Below are 20352 nucleotides of genomic sequence, written 5' to 3'. Positions count from 1 at the left end.
TTACAAACTTAGCTAATTAGGTTCTTGTAAATATTTAAACTATATTTACAAATTTAACATACTTGATTTTATTTTCCAAGCACAAATTCCTCACGGGACACATTTACAAGTCAAATGAGAAAAAGTTTTAGGCACTGAAACATTTTCAAAGAACTCTATCATTCAATATTTAGTTTATGTATACGTGGTGTGAGCTGCACGTCTGGAGGTCAGAGGGCAATTATAGAGAATCCTGTGGTTCCCAGGGGTGGGTCTCAGGGCACTGTGCTCTCCAGCGGGCGTCTTTACCAGCCCTAATTTGATTTTATAATTACGTATACACACGCGTGCTTGGTGGTCTGGTGTGTGCACACATAGCAGATGTCCTTGGAGTCCAGAGAGAGGGCATCGGATCCAGTCGAGATGGAACTAGAGACTGCTATAAGCTGCCTGTTGTGGGCGCTGGGAACTGAACTCAGATCTCTGCCAGAGCAGTCACTGCTCATAACTGCTGGTTCATCTCTGCAAGTGCGACCTTTTTGAAACAGGGACTCACAGCCACCAAGGACTTGCATTAGTATCTAGTTCTTTGCCTTTTCAGTCCTTGGACTGGAATCCTCTACATTTTAAGTATATACACTAGTGGGTGGATGTAGAGGACTCTGAGTAATTTGGGGGAAGGGAAGACATTTTCCAATTAAACTGTTGGGCTAGATACCCAATGACCTAAAATGTGCCCCCCCCCCCTTATTTTTTGAGACGGGGATCTCAGCGTAGCTTAGGCTGACCTCAAACTCGCTCTGAAATCCAGATGTATCTGGTGTAAAGTACAATTTCAGGAGACCCACAAATGTTGAAGCGTAGGAGTGTGTGCTCTAGATTTAACCGCGGCACCTGCAGGGTCCATCTGCGCCCAGCAGCCTCTCAGCTTCTTCCTTACGCTACCTCTCCTAACTTCTCGCCCTCTGGTTTGGGCAGCTCCGGAAAGTAACTGGGGGTCAGGTTTGGAGTAACCTCGTCTTGTTAGGTGTGGAGGGGGCCAGAGAAGTCAAAGCTCCAAACCTGGGGCTCACCTTCCTTGCAGAAGATGGAGATTACTGACTCCTAACCTTTGGTTTCCAAATTCGAGAATGGCTAGAACAATTTAGCTCCCTGGCCCCGCCCACAAAGGGGCACGCATGCGCGTGAAGCCTCGCCAGCCATCTTGAACTCGGGCAGCCCACTCACCTTCAGACTGTGGTCTCAACCGGGAAGACCAGAGAGTTGCCTCGACGTTGTTCACCTAAATCCTTGGCGGGCATGTGCTCACGAGCCCGGCGACCCTCTCGTCCTACCTCCAGGTAAAACTTCGAGCTAGTAACCTTATGGAGAGTTCTAGCTCAATGCTTTTGTTAACCACGTGACTCTAAAAAGGCACCTGCCTTTCTGGGAGGTGGGAGTTTAACGCACCCACCCATCACATATCATTCCAGCATCAAAAAGTTCTCAGTATACACCATGGTACACGGCGCCTCAAGTGTTAGCTTTGAGCTCTGCATGGCGGTTCCAAACATTCTTCCAGCCCCCAGTACCTGTGGGCACACAGAAGGCAGGGAGAGGTCAGAGCCAACCCAGCCCAGTGGAAGTGCAGCTTCACCAGGCCCCTTGGACCGGCAGGTCTTGTGACGGGCTGGGGAGGGTGTCAGAAGCACAAACCGGGGTGCCCAGGACTGAAGAGAAAAAGGAATCTTTGTGAATTTCGGAACGTTTTAACGCCCCCAGCTTGTTATTTTTATCCCACCCCCACCCCCACCCCCGGCTGCCTCTCTGTAGGGGCTCCCATGCAACATCAAAACTCCTAGGATCAAAAAAGCCCAGTGTGTGTGTGTGTGTGTGTGTGTGTGTGTGTGTGTGTGTAGGGACATAGGGAACCTGGATCTGGAACATTATGTCCCAGGCAGAGTGTGAAAAGGGGTCTTAAGGACCGGCGTGGGCTGTGGCTCCTGTAGAGAGGTAGCCTTTGGGGTCCCTGGAGTGGTGCACTTTCCCATTCAGCTCCCCAGCCAAGGGGTCCCTGACTTTTCTTGCGGTCAGAAGCTGCCTGGACTACAAAGAAATAAGAGAGCCGTGAGATGTTCAGCGGGCAAAGGCCTGGCAACCCGAGTTTGCTTTCCAGGTCCGGAATGGTAGAGGGAGAGAACTGATTTCCACTCAGTGCCATCTGACTACACACACACACACACACACACACACACAGTGGCACGTGTAGCCCCACCATACGTGCACAGAAAAAAAAAAAAAAAGGAATTACATAGGGCTGGAGAGATGGCTCAGCAGTTAAGAGCACTGACTGCTCTTCCAGAGATCCTGAGTTCAAATTCCAGCAACCACATGGTGGCTCACAACCATCTGTAATGAGATCTGATGCCCTCTTCTGGGGTGTCTGAAGACAGCTACAGTGTATTTACATTAAATAAATAAATAAGCCAGGCGTAGTGGCACACGCCTTTAATCCCAGCACTTGGGAGGCAGAGGCAGGCAGATTTCTGAGTTTGAGGCCAGCCTGGACTACAAAGTGAGCTCCAGGACAGCCAGGGCTATACAGAGAAACCCTGTCTCGAAAAACCAAAATAAATAAATGAATAAATAAATACATAACTGATGTAAGGGGTGAAGAGCCAGCCGGTGGGGTCATCACAAAGGGTTGGTTGGGGTCTGTCCTGGTTTTCCAACCATATGCAGATTCATACCCCAGGATCTTTTTTTTCTATTAAATCTTTTTTTTAACTTCTCACTTTGGCCCCGCTTGCTCCAGCCCAAAGATTTAAGAGCAGTCAGTGCTCTTAACTGCTGAGCTGTCTCTCCAGCCCCAACTGCAGCTTCATACTCCAGGATCTTGCGATCTCGGCATGAGGACCTATGTAGCGTGGAGCCTGGATTATAGCAGTAATGTCCAGCTTCCTGCAGTCTAACATAGGACAGGCAGCGGAGTGTAAAGATGCTAGGCGAGGTGTTGGGGGCATTGCACAGTTTATTTCCAGACACAGAGCACCCTCTGCCTCCCCCTCTTCCCCTATACATTTGGCTTAGTCGAAACTTCTCACCCCATGTTGTGCAAGACAGAGAAAAACACCCACCCCACCCAACCAGAGGACGACCTAGGCAGACAAGGAGTGAAGGTGGGGTTCAAGTAATCATAGGTTCCGGGGAGGAACTGCACCCAGGTCCACAGTTGCTTCTGCTGGAGTAGTTCTCTAGTGTGGACACCTCTAAGCGAGTGACCACCCCCTCCCCTGTCATAGTGGCTGAGTCTGAGGCTCTGTCTGTCCATCAGGAAGGCCTCTGCCCCAGCAGGCAGGCTCACCTGAGAGCCCTGGGGAGAAAGTGGGGTCTTCCCCTACCCACTAGGTTGGGAGCACGGGTCAGGAAGGACACAGGATTGGAGGGCCTGATGGATGTGTTCAGACAGCTGTGGTCTGAACTCTCACCTCTGCCCTCACTGTGGGCTCAGAATCCCTGAGAGTCCAACCGCCAAGGCAAAATGGATGGATTGGGGTAGGAGATGGGAGGGGGAGAGGGGGGGCGTGGGATAGGGTTGGGGAAGTGGACGATGAGGTGGGGGTGAAGTAGGTCATGCAATCTCCTACAGTTGGTCTTGGGAGCCAATGTAGGGAGGGCAAGGATTGTGCTCAGGTCTCTTCTCAAGGGCTGACCTTCCAAAGTAGCAGGAGTGTTGGGGACACAGGTTCGAACCACCAGTCCTCAAGCTCTCCATGTTCTGACTTTGGGCACAGTGGAGAACAAGGGTGGATTGTATCCAAAGGGTAGTATAAAAACAAACCTAACACCGGGCGTGGTGGTGCACGCCTTTAATCCCAGCACTCGGGAGGCGGAGGCAGGTGGATTTCTGAGTTCGAGGCCAGCCTGGTCTACAAAGTGAGCTCCAGGACAGCCAGGGAGGGCTATACAGAGAAACCCTGTCTCAAAAAACCAAAAAAAAAAAAAAAAAAAAAAAAAAAAAAACAAACCTAGTTTTCTGGGAATTAGTGGCCCAGCCTCTCCCCTCCCCCCGCCCCCCAGTGCATCAATCCGTGTCTCTGAGACAGGATGGGGTTCAGTAGCACCATGCAATGTTGGGGTATTGATGACCCCTGGGCGGTGGCTCTCCAAAGCAGGGGTGCCTGTTTGCTAAAACCCTCGGGAGGAAGGAGAGGACTGTCGGGGTCGGGGGTAGGGGGCGGGGTAGGGAGAGCGGTTTAGTCCAGCCAGGCATGTGGCTGGGGCCCCAGCGGGGCTCCCCGGGAGTCATGATCTGAAGAATCTGTGTACCACGAATTGGCCCAACAGAACCACACCAAAAATCACCATTACGGTCAGGATGGGGTCTCTACGCAAATTCAGGGCTGCCACCTGTCAGGAAAAAAAACAGGGTGGGTTATAGTGGCCTGGCCGGGAAGCCCCTGCAGCGGACACACACACACACACACACACACACACACACACACACGTCCCAAGCCCAGGCACTCACCCAACCGCCTCTCTGCGCGATCCATCTGGCGATGTAATGATGCAGTATGATATCAGCCAAAAAACAGGTCACCTGGCCCAGGAAGCCGGTCAAACCACGCTGGTAGACGTACAGGGCCAGACGGTAGCCAAAGCCCAGGAGAGCCACCACGCGGCCCCAGCTGATGCCGCTCTTAAATAGGCTGTGGGCAAAGAGTTTCATAAATCACGGAGAGCCTGCCTTGGGAGGCCTGGTCCTTTCCTTCTTCCTCTACCCGACCCCCACCCCTCCACCACCAGATGGGAAGCTACACAGCTGAGCTGCCAGGACAGGTCAGAAAGTCTGTCTTGGCCTGGCTGCCCGTCAGGAAGGGCCTGGCTTTCTAGGAAAGGAGACAGCCTAGCGAGGGAGGGGTGATGTGATGAGCTGGCTGCATGGGGGCAGGGGAAGGGGGAGAAGGAAGGGTGGGGGAGAGCAGAGAGGGAAGAGCGACCAGATGAAGTGACAGGGAGATTACCTGTGCATGTTGCTGCTGGCCTGGCAGCCCGAGGGACAGCAGAGAGAAAAGGACAGAAGAGATTACGACAGATCCCCAAATCACAGGGGCACGGGGTGGGGCCTGAGGACAGGGACAGGATGCGCCACCTCTGTACTTAAACTTGCTGCCTGCTTCTACATCAACTACCACCTTGAGATCTACCCTGACGCTGACTCCCTGGTGTAAGGAAAGGGCATTGCTCGGTGGCACATGATCCTAGCACTTGCAAGGCCGAAGCCGGATGATAAGAGTTCAAGGCCAGCCAGGGCTACATGAGTCTTAATGGGGCTGGAGAGCTGGCTCAGCGGTTAGCAGTACTGGCTGCTCTTTCAGAGGACCTGGTTTCGATTCTCAGCACCCACATGGTGGCTCATGACAGTCTGTAAACTCTAGCTCCAGCCTTCTGGCCCCATTGGGCACCAGGCACGCAGGTTGGTACGCATATATACAGGAATGCTAAACACCCAGACACAGAAGATAAAGATCAGACAACAGAACTCAAGCCAACTTGGATGTGGCGTCAAAGCGGGAACACTGATTTCCGGTCCTTTCCCTGTTCCCTAGGTTTCACAGTGGTAGCCTATGGCAGGCTGGGATGCGGTATCAGGTGGCCTCTTAGAAGCCATCCAGTTGCAATTGGGCTGGCGGAAGTTGGTATGTTCACCCTGACACCATTCCTCAGCTGGGGAGCCCATCCTGTGGAGCGTCTGCGTCATGCGTCTGTGGGGTGGAGGATGGGCTGGTACCTGGAGGCGATCTTGGTGAAGAGTTCGTAGGCATTCCCGGCTGTGGGCTGAAGCTGTTCTAGTAAATTCTGGAACTCTGTGTCGTAGCGCCGGTTAATATCATCTCCGATGAGAGCAAGCTGCCGACCCACCTGACCCAAGATGCTGTAGGGATGAGCATCAGTCAGAGAGCTGGAATTCTGCACTGGGTACCGGGCTCAGGGCAGAGTGGTGCCCCCATGGGGCGGGGGCAGACTTTCCCCCTAGCCTTGTCTGAAGGTCTGATAGGGCTCCCAGGACTTGTACCCCAAGACTAGAGCTTACCTGTTGGGTTCCAGGGGCAAGTTGTCCATCTCAGGGTTGGCAGGGGCGGCCGCCCCCTGGGTCTCCTGTTCCTGTTGGTGGAGGTAAAAAACGTAGCTTCGAAAGACCTCCTCTGTGTCCTGGGCAACCTGCTGTTCTGCAGATCAGAACTGGGGGTCAGCAAAGGCAGGCTGTCCCCAGCACCCTCCTTGGATGCATCCCCACCCCCACTCTCACCCCCATGTGAGCATTCAGCCCTCATGAGAGTTAGTCCTTGCACATGAGGGAGCTCCAGCCTGCAGATGGGGAAACTGAGGCAAGAGTGTGGGGGTGGGGGGCTAAGCCATGTATACAGGGGTCATGCAGCCCGGACAACAGAACAACAGGGAGGAATTGTTTGTTGTCTTGGTTGTCAGCTTGGTAAGAGTCGCCTCTGGGCAGGTCCTACTGTGTTTGCCAGAAAGACTGAAGAAGGGAGGGCCTTCCTCACAGTGAGCGCACCTTCCAGTTGCAGCCTGCCCTCATCCGCTGCCTGCCCTCCCCCACTGCCTGCCCTCCCCCACCCACTTGCCCACACTTACTGCCCTCCCCCAATGCTTGCCCTCCCCTACTGCCTGTCCACAGTCACTGCCCTACTGTCTGTCCACAGTCACTGCCTGCCCTCCCCAAACCCACCTGTCTACACTCACTTCCTGCCCTCCCCCACTGCCTGCCCTCCCCCACTGCCCGTCCACCCCACTGCCTGTGGGTAAGTAAGTACTGCATCTCGCTGTTGCTTTCCCTGTTATCAGCACCCAGCTGCCCCAGCCTTCTGCTGTGCAGAGACCCAGGGCTGTCCAGGAACCCTCCAGGGCTTTGGCATCAGACTGGGACTTCTGGGGTTTGTGCCTTGTGACCAAGCAGCTGCCAGGTTCTCAGCTGGACAGCTCGGGCCCGGCCAGGATCCTAATCTAACAAGTCCCCTTGTCATCTCTGCCCGCTCTCGGTTCTGCTCTTCGGAAGAGCCTGTTGCAGAATGACAGCCCAGAACTGGGCTCTGTGGTGGGAGTTCTGGTTTCTTTAAACCCCCAATTAGGCTCTATGGATGCTTGTGTCTTCATCCCAGGTGTGGGATGGGTGGCTTCTTCAGACTGTCCACAGCAGCTGGCCATGAAAGTTTCCTGCTCTAGTGGGGCATGACTTGTGCCAGCTGAAGATAGTTGAATTTTGGGGACTCTGGAGAGCCCCAAGAGGGCCTGTGGCAGCTGCTGCTGGTTCATTGCGTTTGCTACTCCTGGACTGCTGGATATCCTGATGACAAAGATTGGCCTTTCCCCAAGGAACCCAACCACCCTGACCAGCAGGAAGTAGTGTATTTTGTTGACTGAAAGAGGTCTATGCCCCCTTTCTTGTCTAACTTTCTTTCTCTCCTACCTAATGTTGGAGGGTTGAAAGGAATTAGGATGGAAAGGGATGTAGCCTTCTATAGGTTACTTCAAACTGATTCGGGTCAGTGGGTTTCTTGGGGCAGGTCCAATCTTCCTTGTTCGAATATCCAGCAGTCCAACGGTAGCAAATGCAGCAACAAGGGGGGCAGCTGCCACCGCCACAGACTCTCTTGCAGAACTCTCGAATTTATTTATTTATTTTTTTGGTTTTTCGAGACAGGGTTTCTCTGTGTAGCCTTGGCTGTCCTGGAACTCACTTTGTAGACCAGGCTGGCCTCGAACTCAGAAATCCGCCTGCCTCTGCCTCCCGAGTGCTGGGATTAAAGGCGTGCGCCACCACCGCCCGGCTTGAATTTATAACCTCTCCAGAGTCCCCAGAACTAAACTATCTGCAGCTGGCAAAAATCACGTCTCCCCAGAGCACAAGACAATCCTAGTTAGCAGCTAGGGACGAAGTGAAGCAGCCCTTATCCTACACCTGGGATTCAAATGAAAACATATTCACATAACATAACTTTAAGAAAAATGAATTTCAAGATTTATGTTCATATATATGAGTACTCTGCTTGCGCATATGCCTTCACGACAGAAGAGGGCATCAGATCCCATTACAGAGAGTTGTGAGCCACCGTGTGGTTGCTAGGAACTGAACTCAGGACCTCTGAGAGCAGCCAGTGCCCTTAAACACTGAGCCATCTCTCCAACCCACATAACTGGGGTTTTGTTTTTTGTCTTTTTGGTTTGTTTGTTTGTTTGTTTTTGGTTTTTGTTTGAGACAGGGTTTCTCTGTGTAGCCCTGGCTGTCCTGGAACTCACTCTGTAGACCAGGCTGGACTTGAACTCAGAAATCCGCCTGCCTCTGCCTCCCTGTGCTGGGATTAAAGACGTGTGCCACCACTGCCCGGCTATAACTGGATTTTGTAAGAAACCAGAATTCTCACTGCAGGGCTCCTGAGCTGTCTGGGTAGGATGTGGACCCGAGTCCTTGGAGTATAGGAAATGGGAGGAACCAAGTTGAAATTGGGGAGTCTTTGCCTCAAAAGTCAAAGGAGAATAGCTTGTTTTTCACTGTTTTGAGACAAGGCTCTTCGGCGTAGCCCTGGCCAGCCTGGAACTTGATGGGCTAGCCTTGACCAGGCTGGCCTCAAATTCATAGAGATCCTCCTCCCACACCTCCCTGGCGCTGGGAATAAAGGTGTGGGCCCACAAGCACTGTAGGGATTGGTGGTTTTGTTCTGAGGCAGGGTCTCAGTCTGCCTCACTTAAGCCCAGGCTGACCTGGAATTCGTTCTGTAGGACTGACCAACCTGGGATTGCAGACATGAGGTACCACACCTGGCTCACACAGACCTGGGATATGAACTCCAAGTCCAGGGACCAGCCTGATCTCCACGCCCAACCACTTGAGAGAAGAGAAAGGTCAGCCATTTCACTTCCTCTCCGAAGTTCATGATAATGCCATTCCCTGTTCACAGACCTGACTGACTGTAAGAAGCCAGGTCACTTCCTCCTTTCTTCCACTGCAGCAGTCAGGCGGGGTTCTTCTGCCCCTCCCTCCCTCCCTCTGCCTGCCCCTGTCTCACACACACACACACACACACACACACACACACACACACACACACACAGACGCATGCACACACAGACGCATGCACACACACATGTACGCGCATTCATGCGCGCATACCAGTCCAATGCACTTCTGAGTCTTGTACTTAATGAGGTTCTGAGGGGCAGGAGGCTTCTTACCAGAAGGGGACGGGGACTCATCGCAGCCCTCCTTCGGAGGACCTGGTCCTTGTCCAGATGCCATTTTTCAGGTCTTGGTGGAGACCACCGTCACTTGTCACCTGCAGAGACAGGTGAGAGAAAGCAGAGGTGAGGCGCGGGTAGTGAGGTGCGACCTTAATCCCAGCACTCAGGAGGCAGAGGCAGGCAAGCCAACCTGGTCTTCCAGAGAGGTTAGCCAAGGCTATACAGTGAGACCCTGTCTCAAGGAGGAAAAATGGAGACTAACTCCAGAGTGTTGCCCTGGTTACCACAGAGCAGGGCACCCCACTTCCTCAACTGACAGGAAGATCTTGCAATCCTTTGGGACTAAAGTTCTGCCACCTTGAGGGCCTGGTGGTATCTACTGGGAGCAATTTGAATTCAGCATCTGGTTGCACCCCTTCAGGGGAAACACAAGGACCATTGAGGCAGCTAGGCAGAGACCAGGTGAGGTCAAGGTCTTGAGGAGGCTGCAACACAGACACAGCTCTTTCCAGTCACTCCCGGACAGCATGAAGCTGCTTTCAGAGACTGGGGTGTGTGTGTGTGTGTGTGTGGTGTCCTTCCTGGGGTTTCTGAGGCTGCCTGTCCCTTCCTCAGCCTGGCACCTCCCAGGCATGAAAGTCCTCCTCCAGGGTCCACTTCCCCATGGCTGGTGGGACATGAATGTTTTCCAACAGGGCCTCTGGGCAGCAAACTCTACCATGGACTCTGGCCACTTAGGAGAACTTTGCTGTGTGTTGTGTGTTGAAAATTCCCGTTGCTGCTGGGTGTGATGGGACATGGTTTGATTCCAGTGTTTGGGAGAATCCTGGCAGTTTGGTCTACATATGGAGTCCCAGGCCAGCCAAGGCTATGTAGTGAGGTCTAGTCTCAAAAAAAGAAAAGAAGGAAAGAAGGAACAAAAGAAAAGACTCCTAGCACAGGTGTGGCCAGTGCCTGTGCCTGTTTTACAGATTGGAAAAATAGGAACAGAAAGAAATGGTTACCTGGGCCACGTGGCCAGAGAAAGACATTTGTCTTGCAGAAAGATTGTTTTGTTTTTAACACATATATTAAACACACACACACACACACACACACACACACACTACATATGCACTACTCTACCTGCTATCCAACAGTAAGCCTCCAGGGTGGTATTATTATTTTTATTAAGAGAGAGAGAGCTGGATGGACTCAGCGTCCCCTGGCTCTGCTGGCCAGAGGACTATATATGTTTGTGTGTGTGTGTGTGTGTGTGTGTGTGTGTGTGTGTGTGTGTGTGATAAAACGTGTGTGAAGGTCAGGGTAGTTGGTCAGTTTTCGGGAATGGGTTCTCTCCTTCCACCATGTGGGTTCCAGAGATAGAACCTGGGTTGCTACACTTGGTTGCAAGCCCCTTCATTTGCTGAGCTATCTCACTGGCCCAGAATTTTTTTTTTTTTTTTTTTTTTTGGAGACAAAGTCTCAGGGCTTATTTCACAGTTTGTCCCCAGGGCACTTCTCCTTCCAACCACTGCTTGGAAGTGAGCTGGGGTCTCTCACAGTCTCCCCAGTGTACCTCACCGCTACCGCACACATACTCTTTGGTGCTGTCTTCTTTGGTTATTGGTTTATTTATCTACCTACCTACCTGTCTATTTATTCATTTCAGACAGGTTCCCTCTAGGCAGCCTGAGGAAAGTCTTGTATCCCTGATCCTCCTGACTCAGCCATTGGCTGGCTGGTGTTATAGCCACACCCAAGCCCGTTTTCCTCTTTGACCTGTCTCAGTGTACGGTTAGTCCCTGAGGCAAGACCTTTCACTTTCAGTTTGCACCCTTTCAAGAGTTCCCACCCCTTTGTGGGCCACCTCCATCACTGCAGGAAGCACTCTTTGAAAAGGGGTGGGGGAGGGCCGGCTCCCCTTCACCTCCCTCTTCATTGATGGAGACAGGGTGAGCAGACCCTCCTTTTGTCACCCCTGAGAGCCAGGCCTCATCAAGACAACCCTCTGCTGGGCATAGTCTACCCAATGGCTCCTTCCGGGATAGGGTGCTCTTCCTGGTATCTTGTAATCCCAGGCCAGCAGGGCCAGGGGACACTGACTCCATCCACCCCTCTCTCTCTCAAAATAATAATAGTAATAATAATAATAATACCACCCTGGAGGCTTACTGTTGGAGAGCAGGTAGAGTCTCAGAAAAGCCCTCCACAGCCAGTGCTGCCCTGGCCCATCTGGCCCCCATCCAAGTGGCCTTGACTTCCCATTATGTCCACTGGCTGGGCCCAGGATGCATGTTCCTCACAACCGACCACTAGGCTGTACCTAGAATCATTCTGGGGAGGACTGTCCGTGTCCTGGTACAGCAGGGAGTATCAACTGTATAATTTCTGTCTCTGTTCATGACCTTGACCCTCCCCTCCTTCCACATAAAAGTCTAGAGCCCCCAGAGCCGGGCAGGAAGGGACGCTTCTGATGTATAGCCAGAGGCCCTGTTTGGACCATGCCTGCAGCTTCCTTCTCAGGACCACCCAGGGAAGCCACATCAAGGCCTCCCTCCTCACCGGGTTGCCGATGGAGGTTTCTGCCCCACCCTGGGCCAGAATTGCCCAGGATTAGGACGGTGGGGTTTGGCACCGGCTGCCCGTGTACCTGAATGACTCTGCTCCAGATGTGGGATGGCTCAGCCGTGCAAAGAGGAAGACCCCGAAGGGCTTGCTGGCTGCTTCCAGGGGCCAAGGTTTCAGGCCTGACTGGCAGGAACTGGTATCAGTGGATTCATGGTGCTGGATGCCGCCTCGGGTTGCCTCTTGGCCCAGGAAACCTCGCGACTTTGTGACCATAGAGGAGGTCCCAGCTCCCGGCAATGACCAGCTCCCTCTAGAGGAAGTTCTTGGTGGCCGCCGGATGCAGGCGCTCTGGGAGGCTGCTGCTTAGGGCAAGGTCCTCAGCCGGGCTTGGAAGCAGCTGCAGCCTCCCCTGCCTGCCCTGCCTGCCCTGTCCCAGCCAAGGGGAAAAGCATTCTGTTTTCTGCCTTTCCTGTCTCTGATTCCTGGGCCTCCTCTTCCATCTTCTCCCTCTAGTGAAAAGCAAACCACAGACAACAACAAAAACCAGGATGAGCTGACCTGCAGTCCCAGCGTTCAAGAGGCTGAAGCAGGAGGATCATGAAATTAGAGGCCAGCCTGTGCTACCTAACACCCTGAAAGAGAGGAGGAGGAGGAGGAGGGGGGAGAAGAGGAGGAGGAGAGGAGGAAGAGGAGGAGGAGGGGCAGCTCAGAATTTTTGCTGTCCTAGATCCCTGCAAGCTGCCAGGCTTCAGGGACTGATCTCAAACCCAGAGTAAACAGGAGTTTATGGAAAGACAGGAACATATGATGTCCTGTTCTCAGCGTGTGCACCCCCTCCTCCCCCCAGCCTCCCTATCTGCCTTCAGCCAGGCTTCCACAGCCTGTGGGTGCTGTTGAGTTATGTCTCACTATCCCTCAATCTCCAGCCTTCCTGAGACCTGCTGAGCTGGACCCTGGCTGGCTCCCTCTACCCCTCTACCCACTTTCCTTCCAGCAGACCTGCCCCCACCCCCCCGCCGTCAGCCTCCAGTTATAGCCTCCCCCCACCCCCCCCCACCCCCACCTCCTCTTTGCCTTCTAGAACTTCTGGAAGTTTCCAACTGGAGGTTTCTGCTAGCAGTTGGTCCTGGGCTGGCTGCCATGGCTTCTCCCTGAGTCGGGGTCCCACTCAGGATGGCAGCCCCGTCACGGACCCCTCGGTCACGGATCTTAGGCTGCTCCTCCATGCTGCGCTTTCTCCGAAACCTGGTGGGGAGTAAGGGCAGTCCTAAGAGCACTAACAAGCCCCTGACCAGGAGCCAGCCCAGCTCCTCATGGGAGCAAGACGTTGTCTCCCCAATGATGGGCCACCAGGGAGGTCGTGGGAGGAAGGAGCCCCGGGCCAAGGTCCATTCTGCAGCTTCTTCTAATGGGAAGAGGGAGGAGCCCCCGCCCAGGGTCCTCTCTGCAGCTCCCTCCAACCCGAGGCATGATGCCTTTGGGCTGGGCACTGGGGACTCAGGGTCCCAGACCCTCACCTCCAAGGATGTCCAGAAGCTAAGGGCCCAGGGAGTTGAGGTAACATCAGTTCCTCTCAGAGGAACCTGGGAGGTTCTGGAGCAGCTACCTGAGAAGAAAGGAGAGGAGGAGGAGCCAGTAGGGGAGGTCTCCGGGGCCTCAGACAGGTGAGGGGCTGGTGCTGCTGGTGCTAGGGCTGGTGGGGTAGCCTGATCTAGCTAGAACAGAAAGAGGATGCAAGCATGAGGGCCATACTAGAAGCCCACAGCTGTAATGGGCTGGGGTAAGGGGTCCTGAATAGTGAAAGCCATGAGAGACAGTTAAGGGTCCCAAGGGAGGGAGGGTCAGCAGACAGGGCTACGTGAGGAGTGGCTGGGAACTGAGGTGTGGGTGGAGTACCGCCTGCCTAGCACATTTAGTCCCCAGCACAACAAAACAACCAACCAGGCAGTGGTGGCACACACCTTTCATCCCAGCACTCAGGAGGCAGAGGCAGGCAGATCTCTGCATTTGAGGCCAGCCTGGTCTACAGCTAGGGCCACACCGAGGGAAATCCTGTCTTGAAAAAACAAACAACAGCCAAAGAAAATATCCTAGAGGCTAGGAAAGGTGCACTAAAGTCTGGACAGAAATGCGCTGAGGTAGGCTCTACTCCAGCCTGCACCCCTACTTTCCTGCCTGGCTTTCTCTCCCACTGGTCTTAGCAGCAATTCCCTGTCTGGAAGGTGCCTAGCTCCCTACGTCCTCTGTCCCCCAGAGGTGGAAGGGAAACCCCTCTGTTAGCTATCCCAGGGAACAGAGCAGGTCCCTGGAGAGACTCAAGGTAGAGTCAGGCCACATCTGTGGGTGTTCCCTGACCCCACCTGACTGTGGCTTTGGGTTTAGGGAGCACTTTGGCCAGGCCCTGGAGACAGAACAAGGATGCTTACAGTGGGTTCCGGGACCACTGGCGCTCACTCCTGGGGCCTTCATCAAGGAGGAAGAGGATGAACACTGCCCAATTGAGTTTGGTAAGGATGCAGGTAGGAGGGACAGAGGGGAGGGGAGCAGAAATGGATGGCTCTCCTCTAGGACTTCTGGGGGTGGGGGCGGGGCAGGAGCCCAGCAGGGCATGAGACAGAATCTGAGGTTGGAACCCTAGTTGCTCCACACAGTGTGTCATGTGACAGAGGAGCATTGCTGGGTATCTCTGCCCACTCTCCTCACCCATAAAATGGACACAGGCAACATGGGCCTCTGAGGTATCTAAAGATCAGTGAGGTATTAAGGGCTAGATCAAGGCTGAGCACACAGAGGGCCTGGTACACAGTAGGCACCGTGCTGCAACTCATTCTAATCCCAGCACTTAAAGGGGCCCAAGAGAACTGAGTTCAAGCTTAGCCCAGCTTCTTCATGGTGCTGTGCTGCAGGGTATTTGATCACACCATGAACCCCAAGATTGTTTTATTTACTGAGCTTTACAAAAAGCTGGTTCTGGTTGTGGTGTGACTCAGCTGTAGCACACATCTTTAATCCCTCTGGCTGGGATATAGACAACACCTTAGTACACGCCTTTACTCCCTCTGGGTGCAATACAGCCATATCCTCAGCACATGCCTTTACTCCCAAACAGTGAAGGTAAAGTGAGTTTGTAGAAGGAAGCAGCCATGTTTGAAAGTGATGTCTAATTGAGTGGCAGACAAAGTGACGAATCAGAGAAAGATTTGACAGAATGGGATATGCCCAACTCAGAGAAGAGAGAAGAAAGGGAAGCTACTTGAGGGGCAGTGGAGAGAGAGAAGGAGGCATTTTTTTTTTAAAGATTTATTTATTTATTATATGTAAGTACACTGTAGCTGTCTTCAGACACTCCAGAAGAGGGCGCCAGATCTCGTTACGGATGGTTGTGAGCCACCATGTGGTTGCTGGGATTTGAACTCTGGACCTTCGGAAGAGCAGTCGGGTGCTCTTACCCACTGAGCCATCTCACCAGCCCGAAGGAGGCATTTTTAACTGGGAGAGTTGTGCAGAGACAGGTTGAAGAGAGAACAAGCCAGACAGAAGTGAAGACAGACAGACAGACCAGAGAATGAGAAGGAACCGGAAGATTAGAACAGTTGGCCATATTTTGAGACCAGGAAGAGCAAAAAGGCAGAGGCTGAGAGAGAAGCCAGGTTGAATCAGTCATCTTGGAGAAGAGTTTGAGCCAGAACAGCTGAGTTGACTGGCCAGCCAGAGCTCAGAAAGGACTAGAAAGGGCGAGCTTATTCAGTGGCAAGTCTCAGAGGCTGAAGACAGTCTAGGCCTAGATTAGATTGTACAGAGGACTAAGCCTATGCTAGCCAATGGAGGCAGTAAGCCTCAGAGAAAACAGTTACATCAGAAGAGCAGAAGTTACTTTTACAAGAAAGAAAGTAATGGCCATAACAAAGCTAAGCATAGCAGCCCACTTCTGGGATCCCAGGGGGCAGAGGAGGAAGGTCAGGAGTTCAAGGCCAGCCTTCAGTGAGGTATCTCAAGAACACAGAACTGCAACAACAAAATCACAGAAAGTAATAAGACCAGGGGACACCATCGGTCTTTAGGTAAAGAACACTACTGCCAAGCTTGAGGCCTGAGCTGGCTTCCCTGGACTCGAGTGGTGGAGAGTGAGAACTCCTGTTCACATACCCGTGAGGAGCTATGTGCCTCTCCCCTCCCCCTCCCTCCGAGACCGGCCGCCCATCAACTTTTTGTCAACCTCAGAGGTCACTACCTTCACAGGAGACCTCAAGCCATCCTCTTGCAAGGTGGAGTCCACCCCGTGGAACTATCTCCTTGGCTTGTACAAGCAGCTCCAGAAGTCAGCCATGACCAAGGTCAGTGGGGTCGGGTCCCCTCCCCTCTTCCTGTCTTCCTGGTTTTGGGAGGAGGGGACACAGACCAAGAGTTCTGACCACCCCACCCCCGACCCCCGCACAGGCTCAGAAGCCAGCTGCGCCTCAGTTGGCTCTCAAGGATGGCTTGCCCCAAGAGGAGAAAGGGGAGAGAGAAGAAGCGGTGGATGAGAGCAATCACAAGTGGTGTGCCCCTCGCACCTCTAGCGACGAGAGCTGTCCCAAGTGGTGTGCCCCACGCGCCTCCACCTACCAGTCGCCGCTGCAGAAGAAGTTTAGGTCTACAGATACAGTGGGTAAGTGGTGTATCCACCCCCTAGAAGCCTGGCTTTGACCCGTGGCTTAGGGAAGAAATGCAAGCATTGACCACCAGGTGGCAGCAGAAGACACACAATAACTGGCTTTAGACCGGCTGGACTGTTGATCTCCACAACTGTCTGGGACCCCTCACCCCGACCCCACCCAACTCCAAGCAGAGAACCAAGGCTTCTGGCTGCTTGCGGAGAAGGAGAAGGTGCCCTCCAAGGCTGTCTTTTGCTTTGCTTAGCACCAGACAATAGCAGGCTCCTTAGGCCTGAGAGGTGGAGAGGTCTCTGCTGTTGCTCTTTTTTTTTTTCCGAGACAGGGTTTCTCTGTGTAGCCCTGGCTGTCCTGGAACTCACTTTGTAGACCAGGCTGGCCTCAAACTCATAAATCCGCCTGCCTCTGCCTCCCGAGTGCTGGGATTAAAGGTGTGTGCCACCAAGCCCGGCTCTGCTGTTGCTCTTAACGGAGGCCCCTCGTTCAGTTCCCAGCACCCATGCTGGGTTTCTTCCCACTGCCTGTGACTCCACCTTCAGACCATCCAGCACCCTCCTCTGGCTTCCTTAGGCAGACGTGCCCAGATACACCCATTAGAAAAAAAGAAAAACAGTAAAAACAATAATAGCAAAATTACCCCCCAAAATACTGTTTATGTTTATACGGCCATGGCTGGGGGCTATTCTTTTTTTTTTTTTTTTTTTTTTTTTTTTTTTGGTTTTTCGAGACAGGGTTTCTCTGTATAGCCCTGGCTGTCCTGGAACTCACTTTGTAGACCAGGCTGGCCTCGAACTCAGAAATCCGCCTGCCTCTTCCTCCCAAGTGCTGGGATTAAAGGCGTGCGCCACCAACGCCCGGCGGGCTATTCTTTTAAGAACGTGAATGGACACTTCGGAAGTGGCTGCCATTAAGAACTTCACCAACAGCATGGGAACTGAAGCACAGAGAGGTTGGGTAACTTGCCCAGATCACATAGCCACTAATGACAGAGCTGGGACTCCATCTCAGACGGTCTGTGGCATACCTTCCCTGACATGCCCTGCATAGGAAAAATGAAGTGTGAGAGGCTGCAGCTGGCTGGCATCAGGCACCTGAAGGCTTTGCAGACCTGACCCAGATCACAGAGTCTAGGAGTGGTTGGCGTATGCTAGGGACTTCCTGGGCTCTGTCTGCCCCACACTCTGGAAACGCCAGGATTGAAAACTCCATCTCGCTGGGCAGTGGTGGCACACGCCTTTAATCCCAGCACTTGGGAGGCAGAGGCAAGCGGATTTCTGAGTTCGAGGCCAACCTGGTCTAGAGAGTGAGTTCCAGGACAGCCAGGGCTACACAGAGAAACCCTGTCTCAAAACCAAACAACCAAACAACCAAACAAACACTCCCTCTCTCCTGAACGCTCAGTCATGTTTACCGTGGGGCCTCATTTACCCACACACCAGCCAGCTGACTGGCAATGAAGATTCCCGGGTGCAAAAACCCTCCCATTCAGCATGGAGACACAGCTTCCTGGAGATGGCACCAGGGTCCCACGCTGTCCTCTTCTTTAGACTCTGATCCCAAGCTTCGGGAACTGCCTGTGCTTCTGTAGTCAGGGTTCTACGCCCCTCCTCATGTCCAGATAACTTGTTTGAGAACCTCACGGAGTTTAGGGTTTGAGGGATCTATTTTTTATTGCTTTAAACATGCTCACTAAGTTGTCTGGCTAGTCCTGAACTAGTCATGATCCTCCTGCCTCAACCTCTCGAACCGAAAGTCGCCCCCCCCCCATTATGTCCCAGTTTTTCCAAGGACCAGCCTCCCCCAGTGCTGCCTGCAGAGGAGTTGGTTGTCATCAGCACTACCGGAAACCTGGTGGCTCTGTGGGTGCCAGAGGCGATATGCCAGGAAGAGGAGCAGAGACCCCCTGTCCCCACGGCCCACAGCCCATCTCTTTGCCTTGAAGGTTTTGTGGAGTCGGAGCTGAAGAAGATCCTGTCAGTGCAACGAGAGGCTCGCCTCTGGAAGGTGGGCAACCCCGAGGGCCGGGAGCTGCTGACCCAGCCAGACATCACACTGGAGGAGGCTGGCATGGTGGACGGCCAGGTATGTCCCATACAGACACACACACAGACAAACACAGACAGACACACACACACAGATAGACACAGACACAGACACACACACACACAAGAAACAGTATTGTCCCTGTTTTGTCTTGTTTTTGTTTGTAGTTCAGGCTAGCCTCAATATGTAGCCCAGGCTGGCCTTGGGCTTCTGTCCCTCCTGTCTCTACCCTCCTCAGCGCTGGAATTACAGCTAGGGAGGTTTGTCAGGCTGGGCGAGCCCTTGAAGAATGTGGCTCTTCTTCTGTTCTGCCTTATTTGCACCAAAGCTGGCAGACATACAGACGCACACAGGCTCTGGGGGGAGGGGGGTGACCCCACATATCATCCACGCCAGTTCCGAGGCCACCTCTGTCCATTCTGTCACTTCTCTCTGCCCTGACAGTCTGTGGTTTGCAGAAGGGAAGAGGCAGGGTTCACAACCAGAGTTTAGCCAGGCCTTCCTGCTGCGGCATCTTGGCTTGGGTCTTGTCAGGGCAGCAGGACTCCAGTGGAGTACACCGGTGTGACTCCACCAGGAATTCACACCTGCTGGGCTGAGGCTGCACTAAACCTGCCCACACGCCCACCCATGCCCCAGGATACCCCCCATCCCTAGCCACTAAACCCGTGTAGGAATTTAATTTTCCTGTCATACTGAGGTGCTCCAGCCCCAGGGCCCGTCCTCCTCCAGGACCTCGTGAGCCTGCCCATCCTTGGCATCCTGGGCTCACGGTCAGTCGTGGGCTAACACTGACAGCACTAAGAGACTGGGAGTTTCTGGGTAACACGTTTGCCCCACCCACCCCATCCCTGGCCTCTCCGGTAGCTAGTGTTTCAGAGTCCCACATCTCCCCACCACTTCCTCCTCCTCAGCCCTTAGGACCACGTGCTAAGGGGGACAGAACGGGCTCCTCAGCTTTTGGGGAATGCCAGGGCCCTGGGGGAATGAATGTTCATTAAGGCAGTCGAAGGGCCATTCAGCTAGAAGAAAGTCTGCAGAAGAACAGAGGCAAAAGGGAAGAGAGGAACCGTCAGGGCCTCTAGCTTCCAAGGAACCCAGAGTCTAAGGAGAAGCGTTCCTACATCATGGGGGGTAGTCGGGCTCAGTGTCAGCAAACCTGGGTCAGCTCTGGGGTGGTGGGGAAGGTCTGGAAAAGGTGGTGGCAGAAGGAGTGAAGGGGGAGAGTAGATGGGAAGGTTCCAGAAGGCAGAACAGGGACTATCTTCTTTCACCCATGTCTGCTCGCAGCACCTGCTCCTGGAAGAGATGGACGAGATGGGAAACTGGCCCCCTCCAGAGTGAGGCCCGTGCCGGCAGGAGCCCACCGCGCCCACACTCCTGGGACCCCAGTCTGGCGTGTGCCTCTTCTTGGGACACATGCAAGGAGTTCCTGGGGCCCTGGGTTTTGGGATGAGTAGCATCCTGTGTGTGTGTGTGTGTGTGTGCGCGCGTGTGCGGTTGGCCTGCCTGGCACTGTCCCTACCCGTCAGACTCCTGCAGATGATGTTATTAATAAAAGCTTAGTTTGACATTCACCTCCTGGGCTGTCTGTCCCCGTACCCTGTTCCCTCACTCACTCCTGTAATGAGCCGGATCATTAGGGTCTCCAGCCTCCAATTTGTGCTCACGGAGCAGCTAGTGTGGGGGCCTCCGATGGGCTCCAGGGCAGGGAAGGAAGGAAGGAAGGAAGGAAGGAAGGAAGGAAGGAAGGAAGGAAGGAAGGAAGGAAAGAAGGGGATTTAGGCTAACTTGGAGGTGCTGTCTGCCAGCAAGGAGAGCCCCCAACTTCCCTCTCTCCCAGAGTTCCCAGGCTACACTGTGTCCTGGCTTGGAGGATCCGGGAATTCTCCAG

At 53.5% G+C, this 20352-nt stretch overlaps 2 protein-coding genes across 4 annotated transcripts; one reads left to right on the top strand and one right to left on the bottom strand.

Moving 5' to 3' along the window:
- The first annotated feature begins 1160 nt into the window (after positions 1 to 1160).
- LOC110283659 (gametogenetin-binding protein 1) lies at positions 1161 to 20035 on the top strand. Of its 3 annotated transcripts, XM_021149073.2 has the most exons (7): positions 1161 to 1319; positions 8755 to 8877; positions 14146 to 14270; positions 16003 to 16097; positions 16201 to 16411; positions 18358 to 18497; positions 19749 to 20035. In XM_021149073.2, exons 1-7 carry the CDS (start codon positions 1279 to 1281, stop codon positions 19800 to 19802), a joined length of 789 nt encoding a protein of 262 aa, XP_021004732.1. In that variant the 5' UTR covers positions 1161 to 1278; the 3' UTR covers positions 19803 to 20035. The 3 variants fall into 3 exon arrangements, with proteins under 3 accessions (XP_021004732.1, XP_021004730.1, XP_021004731.1); XM_021149071.3 differs by lacking the exons at positions 1161 to 1319; positions 8755 to 8877 and adding an exon at positions 12848 to 13427 and having other exon boundaries at positions 14146 to 14282; XM_021149072.3 differs by lacking the exons at positions 1161 to 1319; positions 8755 to 8877 and adding an exon at positions 12849 to 13427.
- On the bottom strand, positions 2970 to 12059 carry Bak1 (BCL2 antagonist/killer 1). The gene is made up of 7 exons (XM_021149074.3): positions 11846 to 12059; positions 9208 to 9308; positions 6053 to 6188; positions 5750 to 5893; positions 4487 to 4667; positions 3987 to 4368; positions 2970 to 3799 (listed from the first exon to the last, which is right to left on the bottom strand). Exons 2-6 carry the CDS (start codon positions 9269 to 9271, stop codon positions 4264 to 4266), a joined length of 630 nt encoding a protein of 209 aa, XP_021004733.1. The 5' UTR covers positions 9272 to 9308; positions 11846 to 12059; the 3' UTR covers positions 2970 to 3799; positions 3987 to 4263.
- Positions 20036 to 20352: the final 317 nt, after the last annotated feature.

This window comes from Mus caroli, unplaced genomic scaffold, assembly GCF_978045245.1.
Source record: "Mus caroli unplaced genomic scaffold, Mus_caroli_1 scaffold_18, whole genome shotgun sequence".
Lineage (NCBI taxonomy): Eukaryota > Metazoa > Chordata > Mammalia > Rodentia > Muridae > Mus > Mus caroli.
This window is presented reverse-complemented; position numbering and strand designations above follow the sequence as displayed.

Excerpts from the sequence above, each read along its gene's own strand:
- Bak1 (XM_021149074.3), bottom strand. The coding sequence starts at position 9,271 with ATGGCATCTGGACAAGGACCAGGTCCTCCGAAGGAGGGCTGCGATGAG. Across the intron at positions 5,894-6,052 it reads TTGCCCCTGGAACCCAACAG|CATCTTGGGTCAGGTGGGTC; the intron begins GTAAGCTCTAGT and ends TCATCCCTACAG. Across the intron at positions 4,668-5,749 it reads TTCACCAAGATCGCCTCCAG|CCTATTTAAGAGCGGCATCA; the intron begins GTACCAGCCCAT and ends CTTTGCCCACAG.
- LOC110283659 (XM_021149071.3), top strand. The coding sequence starts at position 12,937 with ATGGCAGCCCCGTCACGGACCCCTCGGTCACGGATCTTAGGCTGCTCC. Across the intron at positions 13,428-14,145 it reads GTCTCCGGGGCCTCAGACAG|GGAGCACTTTGGCCAGGCCC; the intron begins GTGAGGGGCTGG and ends CTTTGGGTTTAG. Across the intron at positions 14,283-16,002 it reads TGAGTTTGGTAAGGATGCAG|GAGACCTCAAGCCATCCTCT; the intron begins GTAGGAGGGACA and ends CTACCTTCACAG.